The sequence below is a fragment of the Lycium barbarum genome, chromosome 7 (genome assembly GCF_019175385.1).
Source record: "Lycium barbarum isolate Lr01 chromosome 7, ASM1917538v2, whole genome shotgun sequence".
Lineage (NCBI taxonomy): Eukaryota > Viridiplantae > Streptophyta > Magnoliopsida > Solanales > Solanaceae > Lycium > Lycium barbarum.
This window is the reverse complement of record NC_083343.1, coordinates 16,361,110-16,386,612: the sequence shown is the minus strand read 5'-3', so window position 1 is coordinate 16,386,612 and position 25,503 is coordinate 16,361,110. Positions and strand designations below refer to the sequence as shown.

Here is a 25,503-nt window from a genome sequence, read left to right as displayed (position 1 = left end):
GATGATCAATCAAATAGTTAACTGCAGAAAAAATTTGCTTTATAAAAATGAGTAAATTCCACTTAAATAGCACCCCATTCACCTTTAGCATAAAGCATAAATAGTAATCACAACATTTCACACATAGTAAAATAAAGTTTGTATTACTTTCTAATTCTTTATTTCATGACTACACTAAAGATAATGGGTCTACAAATCGTAAAGAAGGTCTAACAAATTCAATGTTACATCAATACAGTGAGAAAAATCATCACTCATTAGTTTTATTGGGAACTTGAATAAAGGACCCCTTTCGGTGAATGTCTCTTCACAAGTGACACAACAATTCCCGCCAGCAGCAACACCACTGTTCGCTGAGGAAAAGTCATTTGCATCAAAATATTTAATCGAATTTGTAAGCATAAACATAGCATTTACATACTGATCCCGACAAATTTGAAGCATTTGTTTGAGCATAGGCTCTGTAGCTTGGTTCAATAGAAATAGGATTTGACAATGAATTTTCTTAGCCTTAGCTAAAGACAATTGAAGCATAATACGTGTCAACCCTTTCTGATCAGCAAAAGAGCTTTTAGGATCAGCTCTAAGAAAGTTGACACATGATTTGTAGTCGGTGGACTTTTTGCAAACATCATCTATCAAATCGCCAAATGAATGGTTCACAATAGAGAGAAACATAAAAAAAATCACTATTGATGTTCTCATGGAGTTCATCTTTCCTATCTTTTGTGAGTCATGATGAATTCTTATATAGTACAATATGCACATTGTGTTTCTTTTGCATTGATGGAGAAGATTATTTGGTTTTGTTACATCGAGATTGTGGTAATCTTATTTATCTTTTTTGGAAAAAAAAAATTAAATGCTTACAAGTAAACTATCATATATGTGGACAAAATATCACATTAGATATTCTATAAATCAAGAATCATCTTTATTATTCCAAATATGGTTTTCAGTTAATTTTTTTCCCTTCAAATGACTAATAAAACTAAACGAACCAACTAAGGAAAAGAAGCAATAATTCACTACCGGAGATGAGATGGAATTAACTTTTGTAAAATTCTTTGGATTTTTTTTTTTTTTTTTTTTTTTTTTTTTTTTTTTTAGCATACTAAAAGTCTAAAATGTTTATAATAAGAGAATTAATACTCATAACTTATTTTTTTTACTGTTGGGAGTGATCATGAAAATATAGTTATAGAGAAAATTCAATTAAACCTCTTAACTGTTTTTTTTTTTTTTTCAACTTTGCTTCTTCTTTTTTCTGCTAGGCCTTACTGGGATTGATGCAAAGACGTGGAATATTGTTGGCAGATACTGTTATGTTAAGGTGTGTCAAATTAGGCATTAAGTCTAACACCCGAAAAGCTAGCTCATGAGGGAGGATTGCCCAAACCCATATAAGGAGGATACCCATCTCATTAACTATCGATGTGAGAGTTTTTTCATTCTTCAGCAGTTTGCAATTTATTTTGTTACAGTTAGTTAACTGGATGATGTTCATTATTTGTTTCTTTATTTTTCTTAAAACAGACTACATTGATTAGTATCTTCCAACTTCACCATTTTTAGGATCATAATTGCCGACTCCTTTCCCAACTACAAAGAAATTAGATCCATGTAGATAGGTTGGATGGCTCTCTGGTGCTATCATAGAAGTTCCTTGGAGCACTACCTGGATACTTGAATTAAACGCAACTTTGTAAACTTTTGTACCATTTTGAGTCTCCGAATTTGTTGGTGGAATGCGAGTACAGATGAAAGGGATTTCTGGATTTCAAGGAAAATCCGCAGTGTAGAATCCACTTTTGTTATAATAATGTGCTTGGAGGATAGCCGTCACAGGCATCAGGAAAGTAACATTATTGATATCTGCCATGACTCTGCTCCCATTTTGGCATGTAGCACAAGGATTAACACCAATGCACATAGCTAGAAGTAGGGAATGATCGATTGTCAGTGGGACATTAGCAGGGTAGTTTTTCGAGTTTAGGCTCCTTTGGGAGTCTACAAAAATGCTGGTTAGTGGGGTAGAATCTCGAGGGGGAATAGTAGTAGGGGATAATGCCTCAGTAGTTTCTAGATAGCGCACAGTGGCAGTTGCAGTTAAGTTATCAGCGGCTACTGTGGTGTCCATGAAAAGGAGAAACGGGTACCAGATACTTGCCAGCACGCTGATCAGCAGTGAGAATGGCATTTTTTGTCTGTCCTGAAGCGATGAAAATGGTGTCCGTCTTGAAGGGATTAACATAACATGCGTCAACCTCAACAGCACTCACATTGTGCCCTGCAGTCTTCAAAAAGAGCTCTTCGTCAACGCTCCATTAATGATACGCAGCAAGTACGTCTTGCGACTCACCACATATAGCCTGTAACCTGCATATTACTCTAATTTCACTCAGCAGATACCAATTTGATTCTATGTACTCGTATCCGGACAACTAGTCTTGTACATTAGTGAAGAGGCAGATTCTTTTAGGCTCAGGACAAAAAAACTGATCAACCTCTAATCACATCTTATTGATTTTGGCATTTTCAAAGCAGCTGAAATATATGGTCAATTTACTCTCCAGTACATTCACTTTGAGAGGAGGTATCTATAGCACATTTAATTTTATTTATACAAGATTTATAAAGAAATCCCAAGTAATCTATGATTGTGTCCTCGGAGGTGCCTTCCAGTGGATTTATTTCAAAAGTCCAGTTGACAAGAGTTGTATCATCTTCATAATCAAAGAGGGTTAGTGAATTCGTTGATCCATCGAGACCTACATTGCTTGCTTCCATTTTGTAAACATAACTATGTGATGAAGTGTCCATAGAAACTAGCCTTTCCTTGATCCACGACCTGTCTCCGTCGTTTTGGGGGAACATGAAACCAGAAACTAGGCGAACGTAGCCTGGAAATCCTTCTTCTCCACCTAAATCAGTGCATCTTTCCACCACTGGCATCCATTCAGATAGTCTACTGCTTTGTGATACTAAGTTCCACACTTGGTCGATTGGAGCCTCCACTAAGCTTCCAACTGATCCACGCCATTTCTCGTCTCCTGCCTCATTCTTCTGTAGAAAAATTTGAACAGTTCCCATATGAACTTTAACTATTCTGTACAACAACAATATACCCAGTGTAATCCTACAAGTGGGGTCTGGGGAGGATAGGATGTACGCAGACCTTACCCCTACCTTTGTGGGGAAGAGAAGTTGTGTCCGATAAACCCTCGGCTCAAAGGAAAAGAAATTGAAACATGTTTGCAAGAAAAATAAAACAGCACAATAGCATTAACTATTCTGTAACAACAATAAATAGAATAAAAACAAACTCAAAAGAGGAATTAATGACATAAGAGACTGCTATTTGAAGAAAAAAAAAAAAAAGAGATGGACAGAACCTGATCGTTATTGAAAAGAAATGCACACTGTTAAATGTTTTGAATTGAGGGACCAGGCAATTTATTTGATTAGATTTAAAAGCAGACCTCATGTCATCTGCAAATATCTATATCTTACACTAATCATGTCGGGCTAAGGAAACCAAATGATGTGCATAATGTTATACCATATCCATGCGTTTCTTCAAACAGTAGCTCATTCCTTTCTGGAAATCAGCAGATTATGGAATCCCTTTTTGGGGGAAAGCTTCAAATAAGCTGCCAAGAGTTGCTTCTTAATGATGATGTAATAGGTTCCAAGGTTTTCTTGTTACAGTATTCTTAGAAACAATGGGATCATTGGTGTTTGGACTGTGTTTTTACAAGGAGTTGGAAATTAAAATTAGATAATTTCAAGGCCAAGTTCCCTAGGTACTTTCAGCACTTAAATTACCTGACAAATGAAGTACGGTACTTCCAATGTTTTACAGGAAGATATCGAATACCTACAGGGAAAGGAATTAGTAACCAAAGAATGACAAGGAAATTAACCTTGTAATTTTTTCCAATACCACAATCTAGTGCTTCTGTGTGAAATGACTTTAGATTAGTTGAGTCCTCTTGCTATGACATTTCATTAAGAAATGCTAACGCTGCTGGATTATATAGAAACTTCGCTCTTCTTTAGGATAAACTAGCCAAATCCATGCTTGGGATCCTCTATCCAAAGTCTCACTTTTGTATTGGTGAAAAACAAAATTAAGTTTATTAGTCAGGGGATGAAGGCGCATTAACCAAATTATGATACTTCAATATAAATTAAATGATACAGTCACAAATTGTTTTTTTATGCTCTCTTTTTGTGCCCTCCAGAATTTTAGGAGTTGTCATACAAGATTTCAAAAAAACAAAACCTCACCAAGAAAAATATACAGTCTGAAACACAAATGTAAGTACTTGAAAAGAAAACTGAATATTTATAGTCAAACCTTGGCATAATCAGGATTGTCAAATGTTGCTCTCAAATTCTGAAAATATTATTATTATGGGTTTGAAATAAGTTTTGTGAAATTTGTTTACTACTCAAGTTAGTCTCTCTCTCTCTCTCTCTTTTTTTTTTTCAAATTGATATTTGGTTTTTATTTTTGAAAAATATTTTGTTTTGATTATTGAGAATCAAACTCCGTTTTTAATCTGACTACTGTTGTTTTTGGTTTAAATTTCTTTTCTTGTATACAAAAATTTTAAACCTAATATCGTGCTTGCTTTCGGTAAGTTTACACTTGATGGAATTATTCAATGTATGTATAGAGCTATAGAAACATAGTTTCTACGTGTGAAATGTGAAGATGAATGTGTGAGGAGAGTGGAGAAACAAAGACACAAAGTAAAGTGAAGGGAAAAAGAGAGAGTAGAGAAAGTAGTAGTTGATCGATTAGCACAACGCGTGAGATAAAGATTTTCCGTCCATTATATTAGCACAATGCTGTTTGACGGTTGTTCCTTGATTTAGATAAAATCAATGAAATTGAGCCCCCTTACGAAAAATAATACAAATAGATTTTATCAATCATTGATTTGTTTCCGAAAGAAAATCAGAAAATTGCATCGAATGGCAGGGAAATAACCTGTGTGGGAGACTCACAAATGAAGAACCTCAGAAAGAATAACAGATCAAGAATAACCAATAACCAGATTTGGAAAGTGAGCGATTTGTGCCAGTCTTCTCCTATTCCCTCCTCACACTGTTCTTCCAGTTCTGGACAGCCAGTAACTTTTCTTGTTAGGGCTGTTAGGTGCTTCAATCCCTCTGGTAAAGATTTGAGCATCTCACAGTACTGAACAGATAACTCTGCGAGTGAAGTTAAACCTTCCAGTCCTTCCTCAAGGAGACTCTCTAGTATGTAACAACAACGAATTTCCAGACGCTTCAAGGTATTGAGACTAGTCAAGCTGGTAGGCAGGTCTTTGAGATTCTTGAAGTATAGATACTAAAGTGTTCGAGATTTGCAAGGCTTTTGAACATCTCTTCAGGGAGTGAAGTTGCTACGTGGTTACCACTAATGTGGAGGGAAGTAAGAGTGCTAAGATTAGATACGGAGCTCAAACCTGTTCCATATATGGTCCCGAGAACTTCCAATTTCTTGACAGTAGAAAGGGCTAGAAAAACAAACATCGGGCAATTCCAAATCATCATCTCTTCAAGCATGGAGAATTGCTCTTCTCCTTCCTTCCTCAACAATTCTTTCAGATTATCGAAGCCCCTTATATGAAGTTTTTTCAGGGATGGAAACCGGAATCCAGAATGAACATCATCCTCTTCAACATACTCCACCTCCGCAGAACCATTCCATAACTCTATGTTAGGATTTAAATCCCAAATCCGACCTTTGTAAGCAGGTTCCCAGGAAAGATTGGAGGGTCACAGCTGGACCACTTAAATACCAACCTCCTTAGACAGAACCTACTTATGCCGTGATGTAAGCGAAGAATAAATAGCACACACAGATTTATAGTGGTTCACCCTCAATGTGAGAGCTACGTCCACGTTGTTGCTGCAGATCTTATTAAAGAAGAAATATTACAAGTGTTTACAACACTCAACCTCACAACCCCAATCCCAATTACACTCAAGAATTTTACCACAGAAAATTCTCTCAAAGACCTTCTCTTACTTAGGCCTTTCACTAAGAGTATTTCTCTTAGATTTTTTCTCTCTTGGGATGTGTATAGCAAATGATCTTAATGATATCTTACAAATGAACCATAAGCTACCTATTTATAGGAATGAATTTCCTATGATGAGGTAAGCGCTTACATCACGACTATGTGAACAAAAGAATTGACTTGTTTGGCCAATTCCACACCTAACAAATCTCCCACTTGAAGACTAATTTTAATTTGTCTTCACACTTTGATCGATGCAGCAGCTCTTTCCTACTTTCATACTTCGTGCAGGCCAACTGAAGTTGAGCATAGCTTCAGTTTGTCTATTGTCACTGCCTTTGTCAGCATGTCTATTGGATTCTGACTCCCTGCGATCTTCTCAAGCACCAGCGCTCCATCTTCCAAAGCTGATCTAATGAAATGGTACCGGAGTTGTATGTGCTTCGTTCGAGCATGGTAAACCGGGTTCTTTGCCAAATGAATGGCGCTTTGGCTATCACAATATAGCACACTTCCCTCGTGGTCCTGATCCAATTCCCGCAGAAAAGATTGTAGCCACATCATTTCCTTTGTGGCCTCCGTCACAGCAACGTACTCAGCCTCACAACTAGAGAGAGCTACTATCTTTTGCAACTTGGAAACCCAAGAGATTGCAGTACCTCCGAAGGTGTAAACATACCCGGATGTGCTCTTTCTGCTATCAATATCACCACCGTTGTCAGCATCAACATACCCTTGCAATCTTGTTTTTGATTTTCGGAAATACAGAGCTGAACTCGAGCTGCCTTTCAGATATCTGAATATCCACTTCACAGCCTCCCAGTGTTGCTTTCCCGGATTGCTCATAAATCGGCTGACAACTCCCACTGCATGTGCAATGTCTGGCCTTGTACATATCATTGCATACATAAGACTACCGATTGCAGATGCATAAGGTATCTTGCCCATCTGCTTCTTCTCATCCTCGGTAGTCGGCGACTGATCCTTTGACAACCGAAAGTGTCTAGCCAAGGGAGTGCTGACTGGCTTGGCATCATGCATGTTAAACCTTTTGATAACTTTCCTCACATATTCTTCTTGTGAGAGTTTGATGCCCTCCTTTCTTCGGTCGATTCTCATCCCAAGGATTTGCTTTGCAGCTCCCAAATCCTTCATTGCAAACTTTTCCGATAACCCTTTTTTCAACCGATCAATCTCCTGTAGGTTTGCTCCTACGATTAGCATGTCGTCGACATAGAGTAGCAGTATCATGTACGAGTCTTCAAATTTTTTTGAAGTAACAGCAGTGATCTGCCTCGCACCTTGAAAAATCAGCTTTCTTCATAAAGCTGTCAAACTTTAAATACCACTGTCTTGGAGCCTGTTTTAGTCCGTACAGACTCTTTTGAAGTTTGCACACCAGATTCTCCTTTCCTTTGATTTTGAATCCCTCCGGCTGTCGCATGTAGATTTTCTCGTCTAGATCACCGTGAAGAAATGCAGTTTTCACGTCCATCTGTTGTAGATGTAGATTTTCCTTTGCTACCAGCCCAAGAACAGTTCTGATAGTCACCATCTTGACTACGGGAGAGAAGATCTCCGTATAGTCAATGCCTTCTTTCTGTTGAAATCCCTTTGCAACCAGCCTTGCTTTATAACGCTTGCTTCCATTGGGTTCTTCCTTTATCCGATAAACCCATTTGTTTTGCAATGCCTTTTTATCCTTTGGCAACTCGGATAATTCCCATGTATGATTTGCCGATAGTGAATCCATTTCATCCTTCATTGCCAGCTCCCACTTAGTCGATTCATCGACTTGCATTGCTTCTTCATAACATTCTGGCTCCCCTCTATCAGTGAGTAGAATGTAGTTGAGGGATGGAGAGTACCTGTGAAGCGGCTTCCTGATCCTGGATGATCTACGCAGCTCTGTGATTGGCGTCTGTTCATTTGTTTCAGAATCAGCACTTTCATCAGCACCTTCTCGGATTGTTTGTTCCTCTGCCTCGGTTGTACCTGGCTGCGGCTCAGGTGCCGGAAAGTCCCTCAAATCGACTATTTCCGATTCCTTGTCCTGACATTCTGAATTCTTTTGCAGCTTGTCTTTGTACAGTACCTCTTCGTTAAAGACAACATTCCTGCTTCGGATGATCTTCCGATTTTGTTCATCCCAAAATCGGTACCCAAGCTCGGTGTCACCATAGCCAATAAAGTAACACTTCTTTGATTTTGGATCAAGCTTGCTTCTAGCCGTATCATCATTATGAACATATGATAAGCAACTGAACACTTTCAGAATTGAAAGATTTACCTTCTTGCCACTCCAGACTTCTTCTGGAATTCTGAAATCCAAGGGAACTGACGGTCCTCGGTTAATTAAGAAGGCCGCGGTATTGACTGCATCTGCCCAGAATGTCTTGGGCAGTCCAGAGTGTATTCTCATACTCCGAGCACGCTCGTTCAACGTTCGGTTCATTCTTTCGGCTACTCCATTCTGTTGCGGCGTTCCAGGAATAGTCTTCATCATCTTGATCCCATTATCGGCACAGTACCGTTTGAAATCACCATCAGTGTATTCTCCGCCGTTGTCGGACCTCAAACACTTCAACTTGAGGTTTGTTTCATTCTCGACCATGGCTTTCCATCTTTTGAATACACTAAACACATCGGATTTATTTTTCATAAAATAAACCCATACCTTCCTGGTTGAATCATCAATGAAGGTCACGTAGTAGTGTGATCCTCCAAGGGAGGGTACAGTGGTAGGTCCCCACACGTCTGTGTGCACTAATTCCAGCTTTTCGACCTTCAACTCTCTGCCTGCACTTGAGAAATTTACTCGCTTTTGTTTTCCGAGAATGCAGCTCTCACACGTATGAAGGTCCACCGTCTTCAGCTCCGGAATTAAGCCACTTGTCACCAACAGCTTCATCCCCTTCTGGCTGATATGCCCAAGCCGACAATGCCACAAATCTGTCTTCTTTGTGTTGTCAACCACAGCAACAATATCACGACAGCTATCCGTCATGTAGAGAGTGCCAATCTTCTTTCCTCGGCCAACTACCATAGCACCTTTCGCCACCTTCCAAGACCCATTACCAAAGTTGAGATCATATCCCTCATCATCAAGCTGACCTACTGAGATCAGGTTTCGCATCAGCTTTGGAACATGTCTAACTTTTGTAATCTTCCACGAGGATCCATTTGACATCTTCAAATTAATGTCTCCCGTGCCAACAACATCTAGCGGCTCTCCATCGGCTAAATAAACTTTACCGAGATTCCCAGCCACGTAGTTTGTCATTATATCATGATGTGGGGTGGTATGAAAGGACGCTCCTGAGTCAAGCACCCAAGAGTCTATCGGGTTGTCAACCGATAGCAACAACGCATCGCCAATGTCTTCCGTAGCAGCGTTGATTCCAGCCCCCTTGTTGTCCTCCTTCTTTGGCCCCCTGCAGTTCTTCTTGAAGTGACCTGGTTTTCCACAGTTCCAACACTCAAATGTTCGTCCTGGTCTGGATTGACCCCTGCCATTCCTTGACTTCGATCTACCCCTATTTCGGTTGTAGTTTCTGTCATAATTTCTGCTTCTGTTTTCAACATTAAAAGCAGTACTCGTCGATGCCTCTCCAGAATCTGTCCTGCGCACTTCCTCAGCAAGGATACGATCCCTAACATCGTTGAACTTTAGTTTGTCACTACCGACAGAATTACTAACCGCTGCTCTCATTGGCTCCCAGCTATTTGGTAGGGATGCCAACAAAATTAGAGCTTGCACTTCATCATCGAAGTCAATTTTTACCGATGACAATTGATTTACAATGGTATTGAATTCATTTACGTGTGCAGCAACATGAGCATTTTCCATCATCGTTAGATGAAATAGTTTCTTCATGAGAAATACCTTATTATTTGCCGAAGGTTTCTCATACATGTCAGACAATACCTTCATCATATCTGCGGTGGTCTTCTCCTTTGCCACGTTGTGAGCAACGTTCTTCGACAGCGTCAGCCGAATGACTCCCAGAACTTGTCTGTCGAGGAGATTCCAATCTGCTTGCTTCATCTCCTCTGGTTTCGGACTCAGAGGTTCATGAAGCTTTCTGCCATATAAATAATCTTCAATTTGCATTCTCCAGAACGCAAAATCTGTACCATCGAATTTACCGATGCCGTGCGTCGTACCATCTTCGCCTCCCATCGTTTCTAAATCACAACACAACCTGTTGCTCTGATACCAGTTGTTAGGATTTAAATCCCAAATCCGACCTTTGTAAGCAGGTTCCCAGGAAAGATTGGAGGGTCACAGCTGGACCACTTAAATACCAACCTCCTTAGACAGAACCTACTTATGCCGTGATGTAAGCGAAGAATAAATAGCACACACAGATTTATAGTGGTTCACCCTCAATGTGAGAGCTACGTCCACGTTGTTGCTGCAGATCTTATTAAAGAAGAAATATTACAAGTGTTTACAACACTCAACCTCACAACCCCAATCCCAATTACACTCAAGAATTTTACCACAGAAAATTCTCTCAAAAACCTTCTCTTACTTAGGCCTTTCACTAAGAGTATTTCTCTTAGATTTTTTCTCTCTTGGGATGTGTATAGCAAATGATCTTAATGATATCTTACAAATGAACCATAAGCTACCTATTTATAGGAATGAATTTCCTATGATGAGGTAAGCGCTTACATCACGACTATTATGAGGTAAGCGCTTACATCACGACTATGTGAACAAAAGAATTGACTTGTTTGGCCAATTCCACACCTAACACTCTAGACTTTCAAGACAAAGCAGCTCGCCGAAGGGTGATAAGCACGAGCAGTTATTGCAGTATCTGATATTAATAGAGACGACCTTTTCCCAAACTGATTGATTCATCCAGTCTGGGAAATGGAATCCTCTGAAGCCAATGATTTTTAAAGATTTCAGATTGGGGTGTGGTTTGAGGGCTTCAAGCTCTGTAACTTCTTCTGATTCATATCTATATGGTCCATCTATATCCCATTTCATGTTTAACGAGTGCAGATTTTCTTTTGCACATAAATTGGCTTCTTTTGCATCCATTCATCCTTCACTCTCTCAAGGTGTTTGATTGAAATTGAACCACGTAGGTTTCAGTTTTTAGTTCACCAACTTGATTACCTTTCTTCCTTCCCACAACAAAGCAACCTGGAGTCTTAAGGCATGTCAAAGATCCTATTCGCAGTGGCATAGAAGTCAATCTATAGCACTGATCATGTAAAAGATTTCGGAGACTACAAAGTTTACTTGTTCGTTTTGGTAAACAAGAAAGCGACTGGCAATTATTTAGAGCAAGAGTTTGCAAATTTTGAAGCTTGCATAACCTTTTTGGAAGACTACAAATGCTATTATTGTGAGATAGGTCCAAGTATCTTAAATGTACTAGATCTCCAATGGAAGAAGGTAACTGCTTAAATCTTGAGTTACTTAGATTAAGCACCCTTAACGAGACAAACTTTGTCAAGAGAGAAGGAGAGTTAGAAGATACCGCTTCAGCAAAACCAATAGATATGATACTTTTCCTTACTACTTCGCGGATATTGCTTTTCAACGTGTTTGCTGAAAACAAAGATGTAGCCAAATCATGGATAAGATCATGCATCTTGAAATAAGTAGTACCACTAGATTTATCTTGTTCAACCTCTTGGAAGAAAGACCTCAAGTATATTTCCTTCCATACTTCATTACCCACATCCTTTGGCTCCAATTTTCCTTTCGATAAAAGAAAACTGTGTGCCATCCAGAGAGTGATGAGATTTTCCTTTTCCATTTTAGTATCTTTTGGGAATACCGCACAATACGCAAAGCACTGTCTCAAATCAAGTGGAAGGTGATGGTAACTCAGTCTCAGGGTAGGCAAAATAGAATTTTCTTCTACAGGTAAATTCCAAATCTCACTATCTTTCACATGTCTCCATTCACTTTCTTCTCTCTTGGAGCGTAAAAGACCTCCAAGAGTCTTCGCTAATAAAGGCACATTTCTGGTGACACGAAAGCTGTGCTCGACGCTCTCTTTCCTATTCCAGTGCGCTAACCACATTTTTTCACAATCTCCTTTCCAATAGCCACAAGGTTAGAATTTATTTCTTCTTTGTACCCAAAAGCACGTTGCATGAACAACAACCAACAATCTTCTTGAGACAGATTTGACAATTCATATGGTTGCAAAGTTCCCATGATTTTTCCAACCTTTTCAAGACGAGTAGTGGTTAGAACAGAAGCACCACTTGCTCCAACCTTCAAGACTGCTCTTAACTTAGCCCACTTTTCTTGATCTTCTTTCCAAACATCATCTAAAACAAGCAAATATTTTTTTCCATTCAGTAACTCCTGAAGCTTCTTTTGAAAGGGTGCTAAGTCCATGTCACCAAGTGACTTTCCTAAAATAAATTCTACAATTGCCTTTATCAACCTTTTCTCATCAAAATCATCTTAGACACAAACCCATATCCTTGGATTGAAATGGTTAGTCACTCTCTGATCGTTGAAGACCATTTGGGCAGGTGTTGTCTTTCCTAGTCCCCCCATACCTATTATCGGGAGCACTGAAAGTTCTTGTGCATCACTAAAATTATTTATGAGAATTTTCACACACTCATCCTCCTCTTTATCCCCTCCATGACTTCTGGTTCAGTTAAAACAAAACTTGTTTCACCGCAATGTCCACACAAGAATGTTGTCACATTTGAGTCAATAGAAAATAGAGAACAATTTAGCAAAACAAAGAGAATGTTAAAGGATTTCCTACGACTTCTTTTCAATGAAATTACTTTGTACTTATATTATGGTAAAAAGGTAATGTATTCCTTAATAGTCGCTCCTATGAGAAATTAAACTTTACTTGAAATAGACTTTCAAATCATAACTTTTAAAACTAGAATTTGAAAATTTTATAAAGTTGTGCATAAAAAACTCAAAATAAAAAAATTTCAGAACATTATTTGTAGAGTTTAAAAACCCACAAATGCCACCAAGCTTTTCCGAGTTCTGAACCGAAATGAGTTTTTTTTTTCCTCAAAAGTACAGGCATAATGTGCAAAAAAGAAAAAAGGCGACTTAATTTGCTATTGCGCATATTTCATGCGCTATGTTCATGTTTTTTTCTACACATTAGTCCCGTACTTTTGAAAAAAAAACACCTCATTTTGGTTCATAACTCAGCTTTTCCTCACCCCAAAAGGCACATGGAATGATTTGCACCCCTAATGTATATCCTTTTTTGTGACTCACACGCAAACCGAAAAACAATCCAAGCTATTATAATAATCTTTTTTTCAATTTATGTGACATTTTTTCTTTGTTCAGTATGTCCAAAAGAAAGAAGGATACATTTCAATATTTTGAAATAAACTAACTTTAAACTACATATTTTACCGTTAATGGGATAGATTTATAGTCATAGAATTGTCTACGATATGTTTTAGACTACAAATTCCAAAAAAAAAAAAAAAACTTAATTCCTTGCTCAATCAAATACCCTCACATAAACTGGGATGAGAGAGTACTATTCTATCTAAAGATTGTTTAAGAGTACCTGTTTCACATGTAGCAACTTGTCTCTCAGCTATTATTTCACGCAAATAAAACATCCTTCGTTCCTCAGCAATTGTCTCTAGTTTCTCCATCATTTCTTTCATTCTTTTCCCCACTTTGTGACGAAAAGCGATAATCCTTGGATGGTGACGCCCCAATATAGCATGCTTGAATCTTGATGCCTCAGTTTTACATTCGTCCAAGATGTCATCGACTTTATATGCAGCAACATTCAGTTTCTGTAACCAGTTCTTTATTGCCTTGTCCTTCAATTGCTTCTCCTGAGCATCTTCTAGGACTGCTTGGATTGTAGAAAACATGCTCGAAAGCAGTTCGAATTCATTCTCAAAACCGAAAAACAATCCAAGTTCACCTTGGATGAAAGAACTTAGATTATCTAGCAGAACTTGAAGGAAAGCTTCAGCCATATGTTGAATATATTCACCATAACGTACTATACTATTAGATATGTGGAAGGAGTCTAGGTTACTGGAATTGTAACACAAAATTATGTGAGTAAACTATGAATTTATATTTTTGAAACAAATTAAGTAGGCATTTGGCCACAATTTTTTTTTGAAGTTGGAGTTGAAGATGGAGTTGTGTTTAGTTTTAGTTGTTGCAAGGAATATTTGATTATTTAAATGTACTGAAAGTGAAAAAAAGTGAAAGAAAAAAGAGGTGAAAACACAGTTTTATGTGTTTTTGAAATTTTTATTGACAAATGCTGATTTTCAAACGAAGTGAAAACATTTTCCGAAATAAAAGTGAATGATCCTCGTGGCCAAACGGGTCCTAAGTAAGTTGTTGGAATTAAATATGGGCAGTTCAAAGTTGACTTGAGCTCTCTTTGGTGGAGTAATAAAATGATTAAGTTACCAAGAAAAATTGGGTGGCAGAACCCCTTAAGTTTTTTTCTAAGTGACAGGGGCTCCATTTTCTTTTCCATATATTTTTTGTCCAAAAATTACTAATCACCTGATTAGCAAACACGTGGGGTCTTTTGGTATTTTTAAAAACTTTGGGGTTTAGTTTTAAACTAACAAAAAACTTACAATTTAGGCTCCAACTACATCTTTCCTTCACCGTCATCTTCTCCCCATTCCCATTGTTTGATCTTCTCGCTTCTCGAAAACAACCAACTGAAAAAATCATAAAAACATCCTAAGTTCTAAGTTCTTGAATATCTCCTTCTTCAACTTCCTTCATTGCCGCGACTTCAGGATTTACTGTACCTTCAAGATATAGGTATGGAACCCTAACTTTATCCTTTTATTTATTTATTTATTTATTTTTGGGATATCTATTTTTCATATTTCCCATTTTTGTTCACAGTTTGTATATTTGAAAATTTTTAGTCATGCCTAGGACCAAAAACCATGAAGAATTTGAGAAAGGTGAATCGACAAGTAAAACATATGTTGGGAAAGTTAAATCGGCGGTGGAGTCCGCTGGAATAACAAGCGAGGTCGGAAAAAAAGGTTGAGAGTGGAGGAAGAAGGAGATGAAGACTTGTGTTGCATAATTACATGGTTAAAAAAAAAGAGTTCTAATAAATGATTACAAAAAGAAAAGAATGCTGATATTCATGAAGAAGAAGAAATAGTGGAAAATAGTGTTCAAAATGAAGGGGAAAATGATGATGATGATGATGTTGAAGAAGAAAAGAAAAAAAATGATGATGATGATGTTCAAGAAGAAGAAGTAGAAGAAAATGACGATGATGAGGTTGATGAAGAAGAAGAGGAAGAAAAAGAAAATAAGGAGGATGACGAAGAAGAACAAGAAGATGAGGAGGAAGAAGAAGATGATTATGCAGAAGAACAAGAAGAAGAAAAGGAAGAAGTGGAAGAAGAAGTACAAGAAGCTGATGAGATGACCATAGACCTCGAAAGTTATGGATTGATGACTTGGAGGGCTAAGATTGGTGGTACTTTCCCTGAAAGATCTCAGTAAGGTCTAGGATGAATGTTTTTTTTCGAATTGCTAGATATTAAGATCAAGGACTCAATGAAGATTTTGAACACTCTTGTTTTGGCTACTTTGTGACATTGTCAAAGTCATGGAATGGATTCAATGGAAAATTTATTCATTCTCTTCTTCTTCGTCAAGTTACAAAAAATGAGAAGAAGCATGAGATGTGGTTCATAGTGGAGGGAGTGCCCTGTTATTTTGGGTTGAGGGAGTTTGCACTAGTCACGGGTTTGAATTGCGGAGCTTTTCCCAGAGAGGAAATGAGGAAGGTTATTTTCTCAAGAGGTTTGGGTTTTTATATAAAAAATAAAAAAGCTTAACGGATCCACAGGGTTGACCACTGCTGCGCTGCTAAAATCGGTTCAGTCAAATGGTAAATTAAGCAAATTAGAGAAGTTTAAGACTGTAATGGCTGTATTTGTCCATACCGTCTTGTTGGCTTGATGTTTCGAAAAAAGTTGATCAGAAGTGGATCACCATGGCGGATAGTATTAATTTCTTTCAGAAATGTCCAGGGGGCAAGGAATGAACATTCCAAAGATGTATAAACTAGAACATTCCGAAGATGTATAAACTATCTTGTGAACAAAGTCAACCACCACAGTATGCTCTCTACGGCTACTCTTGGGCCTTCGTTGTAAGTATTTTATTACGAACCAATATGGAGATTATATTATTATAGATTAGTGGTGACATTATTGCTGCTTATTCTACTTATTTGTTTATTCCGTTTTACTACAGGCATGGGCATACGAAGCTCTGTCATTTGCTGGAAAAACTACTGCCCCATTTAAACAACGTCCTTTGCTGATGTCAAGGATTTTGAGATGGCGAACGTAGGAGAAGCCCGAAGCTGTCGATCCTTTCAAATACGCAATTGACAGTCGTGCGGTAATGATACAAAACTATTAATTAATGCATTAGAACTTAGGTTGGTGAATAACGTATATTTTTATTTAATCTGTTGTTGTTTTTGTTTACTTGAGGTAGTGAGACCTTTTCTACACCCTGATGATGCAGAGAAGAGGAAAGACTACATTAAAAATCTTGTTGATTATGACGGTGAAGTACCAGACCCGAATATTGAAGCCCTAATGAGGGAGATTAGGGATACTCGTCAATTTCGCGTGAAAGCAGAACTTGCATCTACATCTGGGCACCAACATGATCATGATGAAGACCGAGTTCAAGATCGAGATCATGCAGGTCTGGGTAAAGAGAGGTGTAGCCATTGTGGTCGTGGGCCAGGTGTCATTGCAAATAGATTGACATCAATTGAGGAAGAACTAGTTAGCATTCGCAAATTGCTTAAGGGAAAACCAAGAAGGCGTTCTAAATGTGTTTCTCCTTCAGTTAGGTCCAGTACGAAGAGGATCAGGAAGGCATTGTAATTTGCTAATGCTAAGAAGAAGCCCAAAGGTAATTTGCCAACTTCTGTGACATTCAAGTTAGTTAGTAGTAATTTTTATAGTCTATTCTTACTAACCTTTGTTAATTTTGACCCAGTGAATGCTCTTGTTGGTTTTCCTTTGAGTGCTCCTGCCTATGTCAGTAATGTTGATGGCTCTTCTAGTCCTCTACTTGATCATGCTGATGATCCCAATTTCAAGACTCTTCCTTGTTCTCATTTGAGTGATCCTGCTGATGTCCCCAATGCTGATGGCACTTCTAGTCCTTTGAGTGTTCCTGCTTATGTCGCCAATGCTAATGGCACTTCTAGTCCTTTGCCTGATCATGTTGATGGCACTTCTAGTCCTTTGAGTGATCCTGCTCATGTCCCTAATGTTGATGGCACTTCTAGTCCTTTGAGTGATCTTGCTCATGTCCCCAATGCTAATGGCACTTCTAATCGTTTGCCTGATCATGCTGATTCATTGGGTCTTCTTGCTGATTCTGCTGTTCCTGTTGCTGTTGCTAGTGAAGATAGATCACCTGATAGAAGAATAGCTGATGTCTTAGAAACACTAAATGGCAAGATTGACGTTGGACAAAATGAGTATGAGATAGCTAGTGAAGATCAAGTTTGAACAATTACTTTGGAACAATTATTTAGGTTTATTTTTTGAACAATTATTTAAGTTACTTTTTTGTATAAGTGCAACTATTGGTTTTCAATTTTTTTACATTAAATATCACAATTTTATATGGTCACCATTAACTGGTTATTATCATGGTTAAACAAATTTTTATTTAAATATTATTAACGCACCAGTTATAATAACATATGCTCTGTGTAGTGGTCTATGGTTAAACAAATTTTCATTTAAATATTATTAATGCACCAGTTATAATAACGTACGCTTTGGGTAGTGGTCTATGGTTAAAAAAAAATTCCTGTAAATATTATTAGCGCACCCGTTATAACAACGTATGCTTTGGGTAGTAAGTCTAGTGATTGGCTTTATCAGTTTGGTTTGTTTATACTTTAAATATAAAAAATTTCCTGTAAATATAATTAACGCACCAGTTATAATAACGTATGCTTAGGGTCGTGAGTCTAGTGATTGACTTTATTAGTTTGGTTTGTTTATAATTTGAATATAAAAAATTTCCTGTAAATATAATTAACGCACCTGTTATAATAGGGTATGCTTTGGGTAGTAAGTCTAGTGATTGGCTTTATTAGTTTGGTTTGTTTATACTTTAAATATCAAAAATATTCTGTAAATATAATTAACGCACTAGTTATAATAATATATGCTCTGTCTAGTGGTCTATGGTTAAACAAATTTTCATTTAAATATTATTAATGCACCAGTTATAATAACGTATGCTTTGAGTAGTGATCTATGGTTAAACAAATTTTCCTGTAAATATAATTAACGCGCCAGTTATAATAACGTATGCTTTGGGTAGTAAGTCTAGTGATTGGCTTTATCAGTTTGCTTGTTTGTAATTTAAATATCAAAATTTTCCTGTAAATAATATTAACGCACCAGTTATAATAACGAATGCTCTGTGTAGTGGTCTATGGTTAAAACAAAATTCATTTATATATTATTAACGTACCAGTTATAATAACGTATGCTCTGTGTAATGGTCTATGGTTAAACAAATTTGTGGTCTATGGTTAAACAAATTTTCCTATTTGGTTTGTTTATACTTCAAACGATAACAATCAAAAGTTTCCTGTAAATTTTCCTAACGATAACATATGCAAACGAGATAATTCAACAGGAACAAAACATAAAATCACCAAAGTATTTGTATCTATTATATTCATATATTTAATATAACAAAAAAAAAATACATAAAAATACTAAAACATGAGGAGGGGAGTTTGGTGTTTTTTTTGGGGGGGGGGGGGGGGGGGGGGTGTTATGAAATCATCCATGTCTATCCCCGACAAAACACATATGACCCTCAGCATGCGAGCAATGCGCCTGATGTTCATCTCTTGGCGCTGATCATCCTCGTTGATGCGTTGAGTAAGCTGATTCAGATCAGCTCTGAATTTTATACAGTCAAGACAGAGGTGGTTTCTTCTTGGTGGCATTTTGGATGAAGATTAAGAAAAGATGAAAATATTTTTATAAAGATTGCAAGTGAGAAGAGGAAGAAGTATGGTTGTTGAATTTATAGGAGTGAAAAGGTGTAGAGGTGTGGTTTCGTGCTGCAGTGATCCATTGCGTCGATTGATGCAGTGATTAATTAAATCACTTCGGTTTACGTGTTGATTTGATGTGGGGAAGATGAACAGCTGGGGTTTATTAATAATTAGTGTTGGATATTAGCGTAGCATGTCCTTATAATATAATAAATTACACGTATACAATAACACTTAAATTTGTAAAAACTTAAAATGGTGACTTAAAATTATGTTAACGACATGAAATTGGTGACTTTATGTATGAATTATTAAAAGTAATGCGTAATTACACATTAACTACGACATAAACTACACTTCAAACTTTACATTATCTAAGGATTACTCTTTACAAACTTGAAATGTTGATATTAATATTGATGTTTTTGTAATATTTCACCAATAATGATTTTTTTTTTTGTAATATTTCAACAATATTGATGTTTTTGGTCATGTATAAACAAAATCCCATGAGATTAATATTTTAATAATCATATTTTTAATTAATGAGAGACGATTTATGTATTAATTTGGGGTTTTGTGTTTGTGATCTGGACTATTCTACTAAACTGTTCGTCTGGATACAATAAATCCAGCTGCACGCCTAATTATTACATATATTAATGAGTAGACGGATTTCTCAGGTCCCAAAGCACCTCATTAAGTAGTTTCAACTATTACCAAACACAATTATTGATTTAAAAGACAAATACCATAATTATCCGTAGACTAAGCTTATTTTGAAATACCATAATTAATACATAGTTGATTTTTTTGGGGGGGAAATTAGAATAGAAATGGTCCTTGTGGTGTAGTAGAATCAAAATACAGTGTATTAGAAGACACACTTATGAAACCTCTCCTGATAAGGTGTGGTGTAATAGAATCAAAATACAGTGTACTAGAAGACACACTTAAAATTGATGTTTTTGTAATATTTCAACAATATTGATGTTTTTGGTCGTGTATAAACAAAATTCCATGAGATTAATATTTTGATAATCATATGTTTTAATTAACAAGAGACTAATTTTGGGGTTTTGTGTTTGTGATCTCCCTGTTCTACTAAACTGTTCGTCTGGATACAATAAATCCAGCTACACGCCTAATCATAGCATCTATTAATTTGTCAACGTCTTTCTCAGGTCCCAAATCACCTCATTAAGTAGTTTCAACTATTACCAATACCCAAATATTGATTTAAAAGATAAATACCATAATTATCCGTAGACTAAGCTTATTTTGATATACCATAATTAATACATAGTTGGTTTTTTTTTTTTGGGGGGGGGGGGGGGGGGGGGAATTAGAATAGCAATGGTCCTTGTGGTGTAGTAGAATCAAAATACAGTGTATTGGAAGACACACTCATGAAACCTCCCCTAATAAGGTGTGGTGTAGTAGAATCAAAATATAGTGTATTAGAAGACACACCTATGAAACCTTTACTGATAAGGTGCTGCTTCAAGTAATTACAATGTCAAATATAGGATACGTATTCAAATACACATTTTAAGGCACATTTTCAAGATGCCTTTTCACCTTTCAAGGTGCCTTTTGGCCATAAGGGTCTATAAATACCTTGCTTCACCAATTCAGCCACATTCACAATCCAATTTCATTACCCAAAAGACCAGACAACAGAGCAATATGTGTAACACCCCGTACCTTTAAACTAGGCTATATTCATGATTTTAGACTTAGAAAACCAGTTAAAAATGTGGGAATTGGAAATTTCTCTTCAATTGTCAGATGGAGATTTACGCACCAGAATACGAACCGTATTTCAGTATACGGCCCGTATTTCAAATCATAATTTGGCATCTCAATCACTGTGCATTCTAGAATTTGGCTCGGGGAATATATATTGTTAAATACGGACGTATTTTGAAATATGACCCGTAGTTGATGGTCGTATTTGGGAAGGAGGTGCTACAATGTTTTTGTTTTGAAATATGCTTAATGGTCCAGGTTTATGGACTGTAATTCAGAATACGGACCGTACTTTGGTCTGTATTTCCCACGTCGCACCAGAAACTGTAAATACTTGGTTTCAGTCCTAATTTTTATTTTTACAAGTCCCTAAACCCTAGAACGACTTGTTCCTCTCCTCCAATACCAAGAACATTAAGGTAAGTCAATCCAAGACCTTCTAAATCAATTCTAACATGTGTTCTCATAATCTAACAATGAAATCATTGTTCTTAATATAGGGTTTTCAAGAAAACTCAGTTAAAGAACTCAAGACTTAAACCTTGGAATTCTTCTTCGAAGTTCAGATTTTTATTTCAAGTTTGGAGCATTACCAGGTATGTAGGGTTGCTATCTATGTGTGGAGACATCATTGTTCTTCGCCACGCTTCTTCTTCCATAAAGTATGAAGCTTTACGAAAACTAGGGTTTTTAACCATGTCCATGATAACCCTAGGTCCATTCCCCATGTTATATTATATAGGAAATTGTTATAAATTCTTCATTGTGCTATTGATACATCATTTTGATTATTGAGAATCAGTCTGTAATCCATGAAAACCCATACTTTGCATTCCATGGGTTCTTACATGCAAGTTATAATTTATTATGTTTATTTTCAAGAAAATACTCTATATGTTTTATACATTTTCATGCAAGTGTATTATGTAACTATATCCATGTATACAAGTCATGTTTTATAGAAAACCATGGGCTCAGATGCCACCTATTTTCATGTTCATGTTTTTGGGAATTGTACAGATTACCGAGAAGGCTCAAGTAGCCTGAAACTATGTTAGCCACCGTAGGATAAGGATCTCCGCCCAGTTAAGACGATTCCTTCATGTTATATTGATTGGATCCTTTCATGTCACGTTTTCATCTCATACCCTTGGCAAGGTGTGGGAGCTCTGCTGGTCCGACAAGGTATCAGACTCCACCTGCCCATGTGGCGATATCATGTTGTTGGTTTATGCAATGCTCTCCCTACTTATAATGTTTTTACTCATGTTATATCTATATGTATTCATGTTCATGACCAGACTTCAGTTCCAGTTTTAGTTTTCATGATGAATTTCCATGTCCCATGTTATTTCATTCAGTTACTTTACATACCAGTACATTCAATGTGCTGACGTCCCCTTTTTACTGCTCGGGGGCCTGCATTTCATGATGCAGGTACGGATTTACAGGACGACGCATCTGCTCAGTAGGATTTGCTCGTATCAGCCTATTGGTGAGCCCCATCTCATTCGGGGTTTTAGTTAGTTATCTTTATTTTATCAGTTATACATTTAAAGGTATGCTGGGGGCCTTGTCCCAGCAAGTACGTTTTCCAGTTAAGACTCATGATTAGAGGTTTCATAGACTAGCCAGTTTAGTTACGTCAGACAAACAAGTTATTTAGCCGTATTTGGCTCAATTCATGGTATTTCCGCATTCATATTTTCAAATGAGTATTTTATTAATTATTATGACTTCATGTGTTTTCTTAAAGCCCATCATGTTTCATGTTATATTCTGCTCATGTAGGCCTCAAGATGATTCAGCAAGCCATGTGGTTCGCTCGGTCATATGCAGTAAGGCACTGAGTGCCGTGTTTCGCCCAACCATGGTTCGGGGCTTGCGAAAGCTTGGTATCAGAGCCTAGGTTCAAGTGTCTTTAGGGAGTCTATGAAACCGTGTCCAGTGGGGTCACTTTTATATGTGTGAGGGCCCCATACATATAAACAGTTGACCACCAAGACATTTAGGATTGTCCCACTTCTTTCATACTCTAGATCGTGCAGTTAGAGCAGTACTCTCAGGACGCCTTTCTAATTCGTGCGTATACATATGTTCAGAGTCATGCCTGTAAAGAGGAAGACTTCTAACACCCAAAGAGCAGCTGCTAATGCTGCAAGGATAAAGGCTATCCGAGCCACTTCGGATCAGGCACCTCTGCCAGAGACTACGCATCAATGACTACTACTCCACCAGAGACTCCAGTTCCTCCACCCGGATTAATGATACTAATGTTAGAAGCGCTATTAACATGCTCACTCAGTTGCTAGCAGTTCAGGCCCAGCGTCAAGAATCTGGGTCAAGTTCTGGGAATAATGGAGAGTCTTTTAGGACTAAGGACTTTCTCAGGATGAATCCCCCTGTCTTCATGGGGACAAAGAAAGACGAGGACCCTCAGGACTATATTGATGCTCTTCAGAAAATCTTCAGGATTATGACAGTTACGGAAACCGAAGCAGCTACTTTTGGAGCTCATCAGCTGCAGAGCATTGCTAGTACTTGGTATGAATCTTGGGAATTATCCCGAGGTGAGGATGCACCTGATGCTACATGGGATGAATTTTCAAGCGCATTCTTAGACCACTTCATGCCAATAGAAGTTAAAGAAGCTAAGGCTGAGAAATTTGTGAAGCTTAAGCAGAATGGCAGGCCAGTTCAGGACTATTATTTGGAAATTGTTAATCTGGTTAAGCATGCTCCACTTATGATACCATACATGAGGGAAAGAGTGAGGAGGTTTGTTGGTGGTCTGATCCCCATTTGTACGATGGGGCCAATATTGCTACACAAAACGGGGGAATGACTATCTCCAAGATGGTTGCTTTCTTACAAGGAAATGAGACAAGGCTAAAGGAGGAGGAAGCCTTGCAGAAAGAGAAAGACAAGGAGTTCAACAAGAGAGTCAAGTTTATCAGACAGTTCAGCGGTAATGGGAATAGGAAATTCTTTAAGAACAGGTCAGCATGACCTGCTCCATCCACAGCAGTGCCCCAGTTCCAAAGTTCCGAAATGATAAGAAGCAGAATTTCAGGCCATCAAGTTCTTACTCTCAAGCTAGTGTGGGTCATTCGACTTATACCAATCCGACATGCGGCAAGTGTAATAAGAGACACTCAGGTGAGTGTCGTGTGGGTACTGATGCATGCTTTAGATGTGGTCAGAAGGGCCATTTTCAGAAGGACTGGCTATCATCTAGGCAAGGTACCGGAGGGAACGTGGCACAGTCCACAAATTCAACAACCCTTCATAACAATCAAGCCTAGCAGGGGCACAATGCAGCTAAGTCTGGAAAAGCTGGCGGAGGGAAAAATCGTTTGTATACATTGACAGGTAATCAACATACAGAAGCTCATGCAGATGTGGTCACAGGTACATTAACAGTCTTCACATTCGATGTTTATGCCCTTATTAACCCAAGATTCACCTTATCTTATGTAACCCTATTTGTTGCTAAGAAGTTTGGTATTAAACCAGAAAAATTGCATGAACCCTTTGAGGTGTCCGCCCTAGTGGGGGAGTCAGTCATAGCTAGGCGTATTTATAGGGGTTGTCTAGTTCTAGTTTATCACCGCAGGACCATAGCTGACTTAACAGAGTTAGAGATGGTAGAATTTGATATGATCATGGGTATGGACTGGTTAGCTTCATGTTATGCCACGGTATGTTATAGAACCAAAGTTGTAAGATTCGAGTTCCCTAATGATCCAGTCATAGAATTTGGGTGGGGTGGGGGGGTGGGGTAATTCAGTAGTACCCAAGGGTAGATTTATTTCTTACCTAAAAGCCAGAAAAATGATTTCTAAAGGTTATATCTACCACTTAGTTCAAGTCAAGGATTCGGATGCCCAGACTCCAACTCTCTAGTCCGTCCCAGTTGCAAATGAGTTTCCAGAGGTCGGTTCCTGAAGATCTTCCAGGAGTCCCTCCTGACAGGAAGATTGACTTTAGAATTGATCTACTTCCCGGCACTAAGACGATGTCTATTCCGCCGTACATAACGGCTCCAACAGAGTTAAAAGAGTTAAAAGTCCAGTTGAAAGATCTTTTTGATAAGGGGTTTATTAGGCCCAGTGTTTCACCTTGGGGTGCACCAGTTTTGTTTGTTCGAAAGAAAGATGGTTTCCTACGCATGTGTATTGACTACCGCCAGTTTAACAAAGTCACCATTAGGAACATGTACCCTCTTCCCAAAATAAATGACTTATTGGACTAACTTTAGGGTGCCCAATGTTATTCCAAGATTGACCTCAGATTAGGCTACCATCAGTTAAAGGTTAAAGATGTTGATATTCCAAAGACAGCTTTTAGAACCCGTTATGGCCATTTTGACTTTCTTGTTATGTTATTTGGGTTGACAAATGCTGCTTTCATGGATCGTATGAACAGAGTCTTCAAGCCTTATCTCGATTTATTCGTCATTGTCTTCATTGATGATATTTTGGTGTATTCCCGTAGTAAGACTGATCATGCAGAACATCTCAGAATAGTGTTGCAGACTCTTAAAGATCGCAAACTTTTTGCAAAATTCTCAAAGTGTGAGTTTTGACTTAAGTCAGTGGCGTTCTTAGGCCATGTGATCTCAGGTGAAGGTGTTAAAA

At 37.8% G+C, this 25,503-nt stretch overlaps 1 protein-coding gene and 1 pseudogene across 1 annotated transcript; both read right to left on the bottom strand.

Annotated features, from left to right (window-relative positions):
• Window positions 1-2,565: 2,565 nt before the first annotated feature.
• LOC132601334 (uncharacterized) lies at window positions 2,566-3,783 on the bottom strand. Its single transcript, XM_060314431.1, has one exon. The coding sequence runs from the start codon at window positions 3,091-3,093 to the stop codon at window positions 2,566-2,568; it is 528 nt and encodes a 175-aa protein (XP_060170414.1). The 5' UTR covers window positions 3,094-3,783.
• A 1,186-nt stretch (window positions 3,784-4,969) lies between these two features.
• On the bottom strand, window positions 4,970-14,364 carry LOC132601333 (putative disease resistance protein RGA3; annotated as a pseudogene).
• Window positions 14,365-25,503: the final 11,139 nt, after the last annotated feature.

Bases quoted from the DNA above. Each gene is read 5' to 3' on its own strand.
- LOC132601334 (XM_060314431.1), bottom strand. From the start codon at position 3,093: ATGGGAACTGTTCAAATTTTTCTACAGAAGAATGAGGCAGGAGACGAG.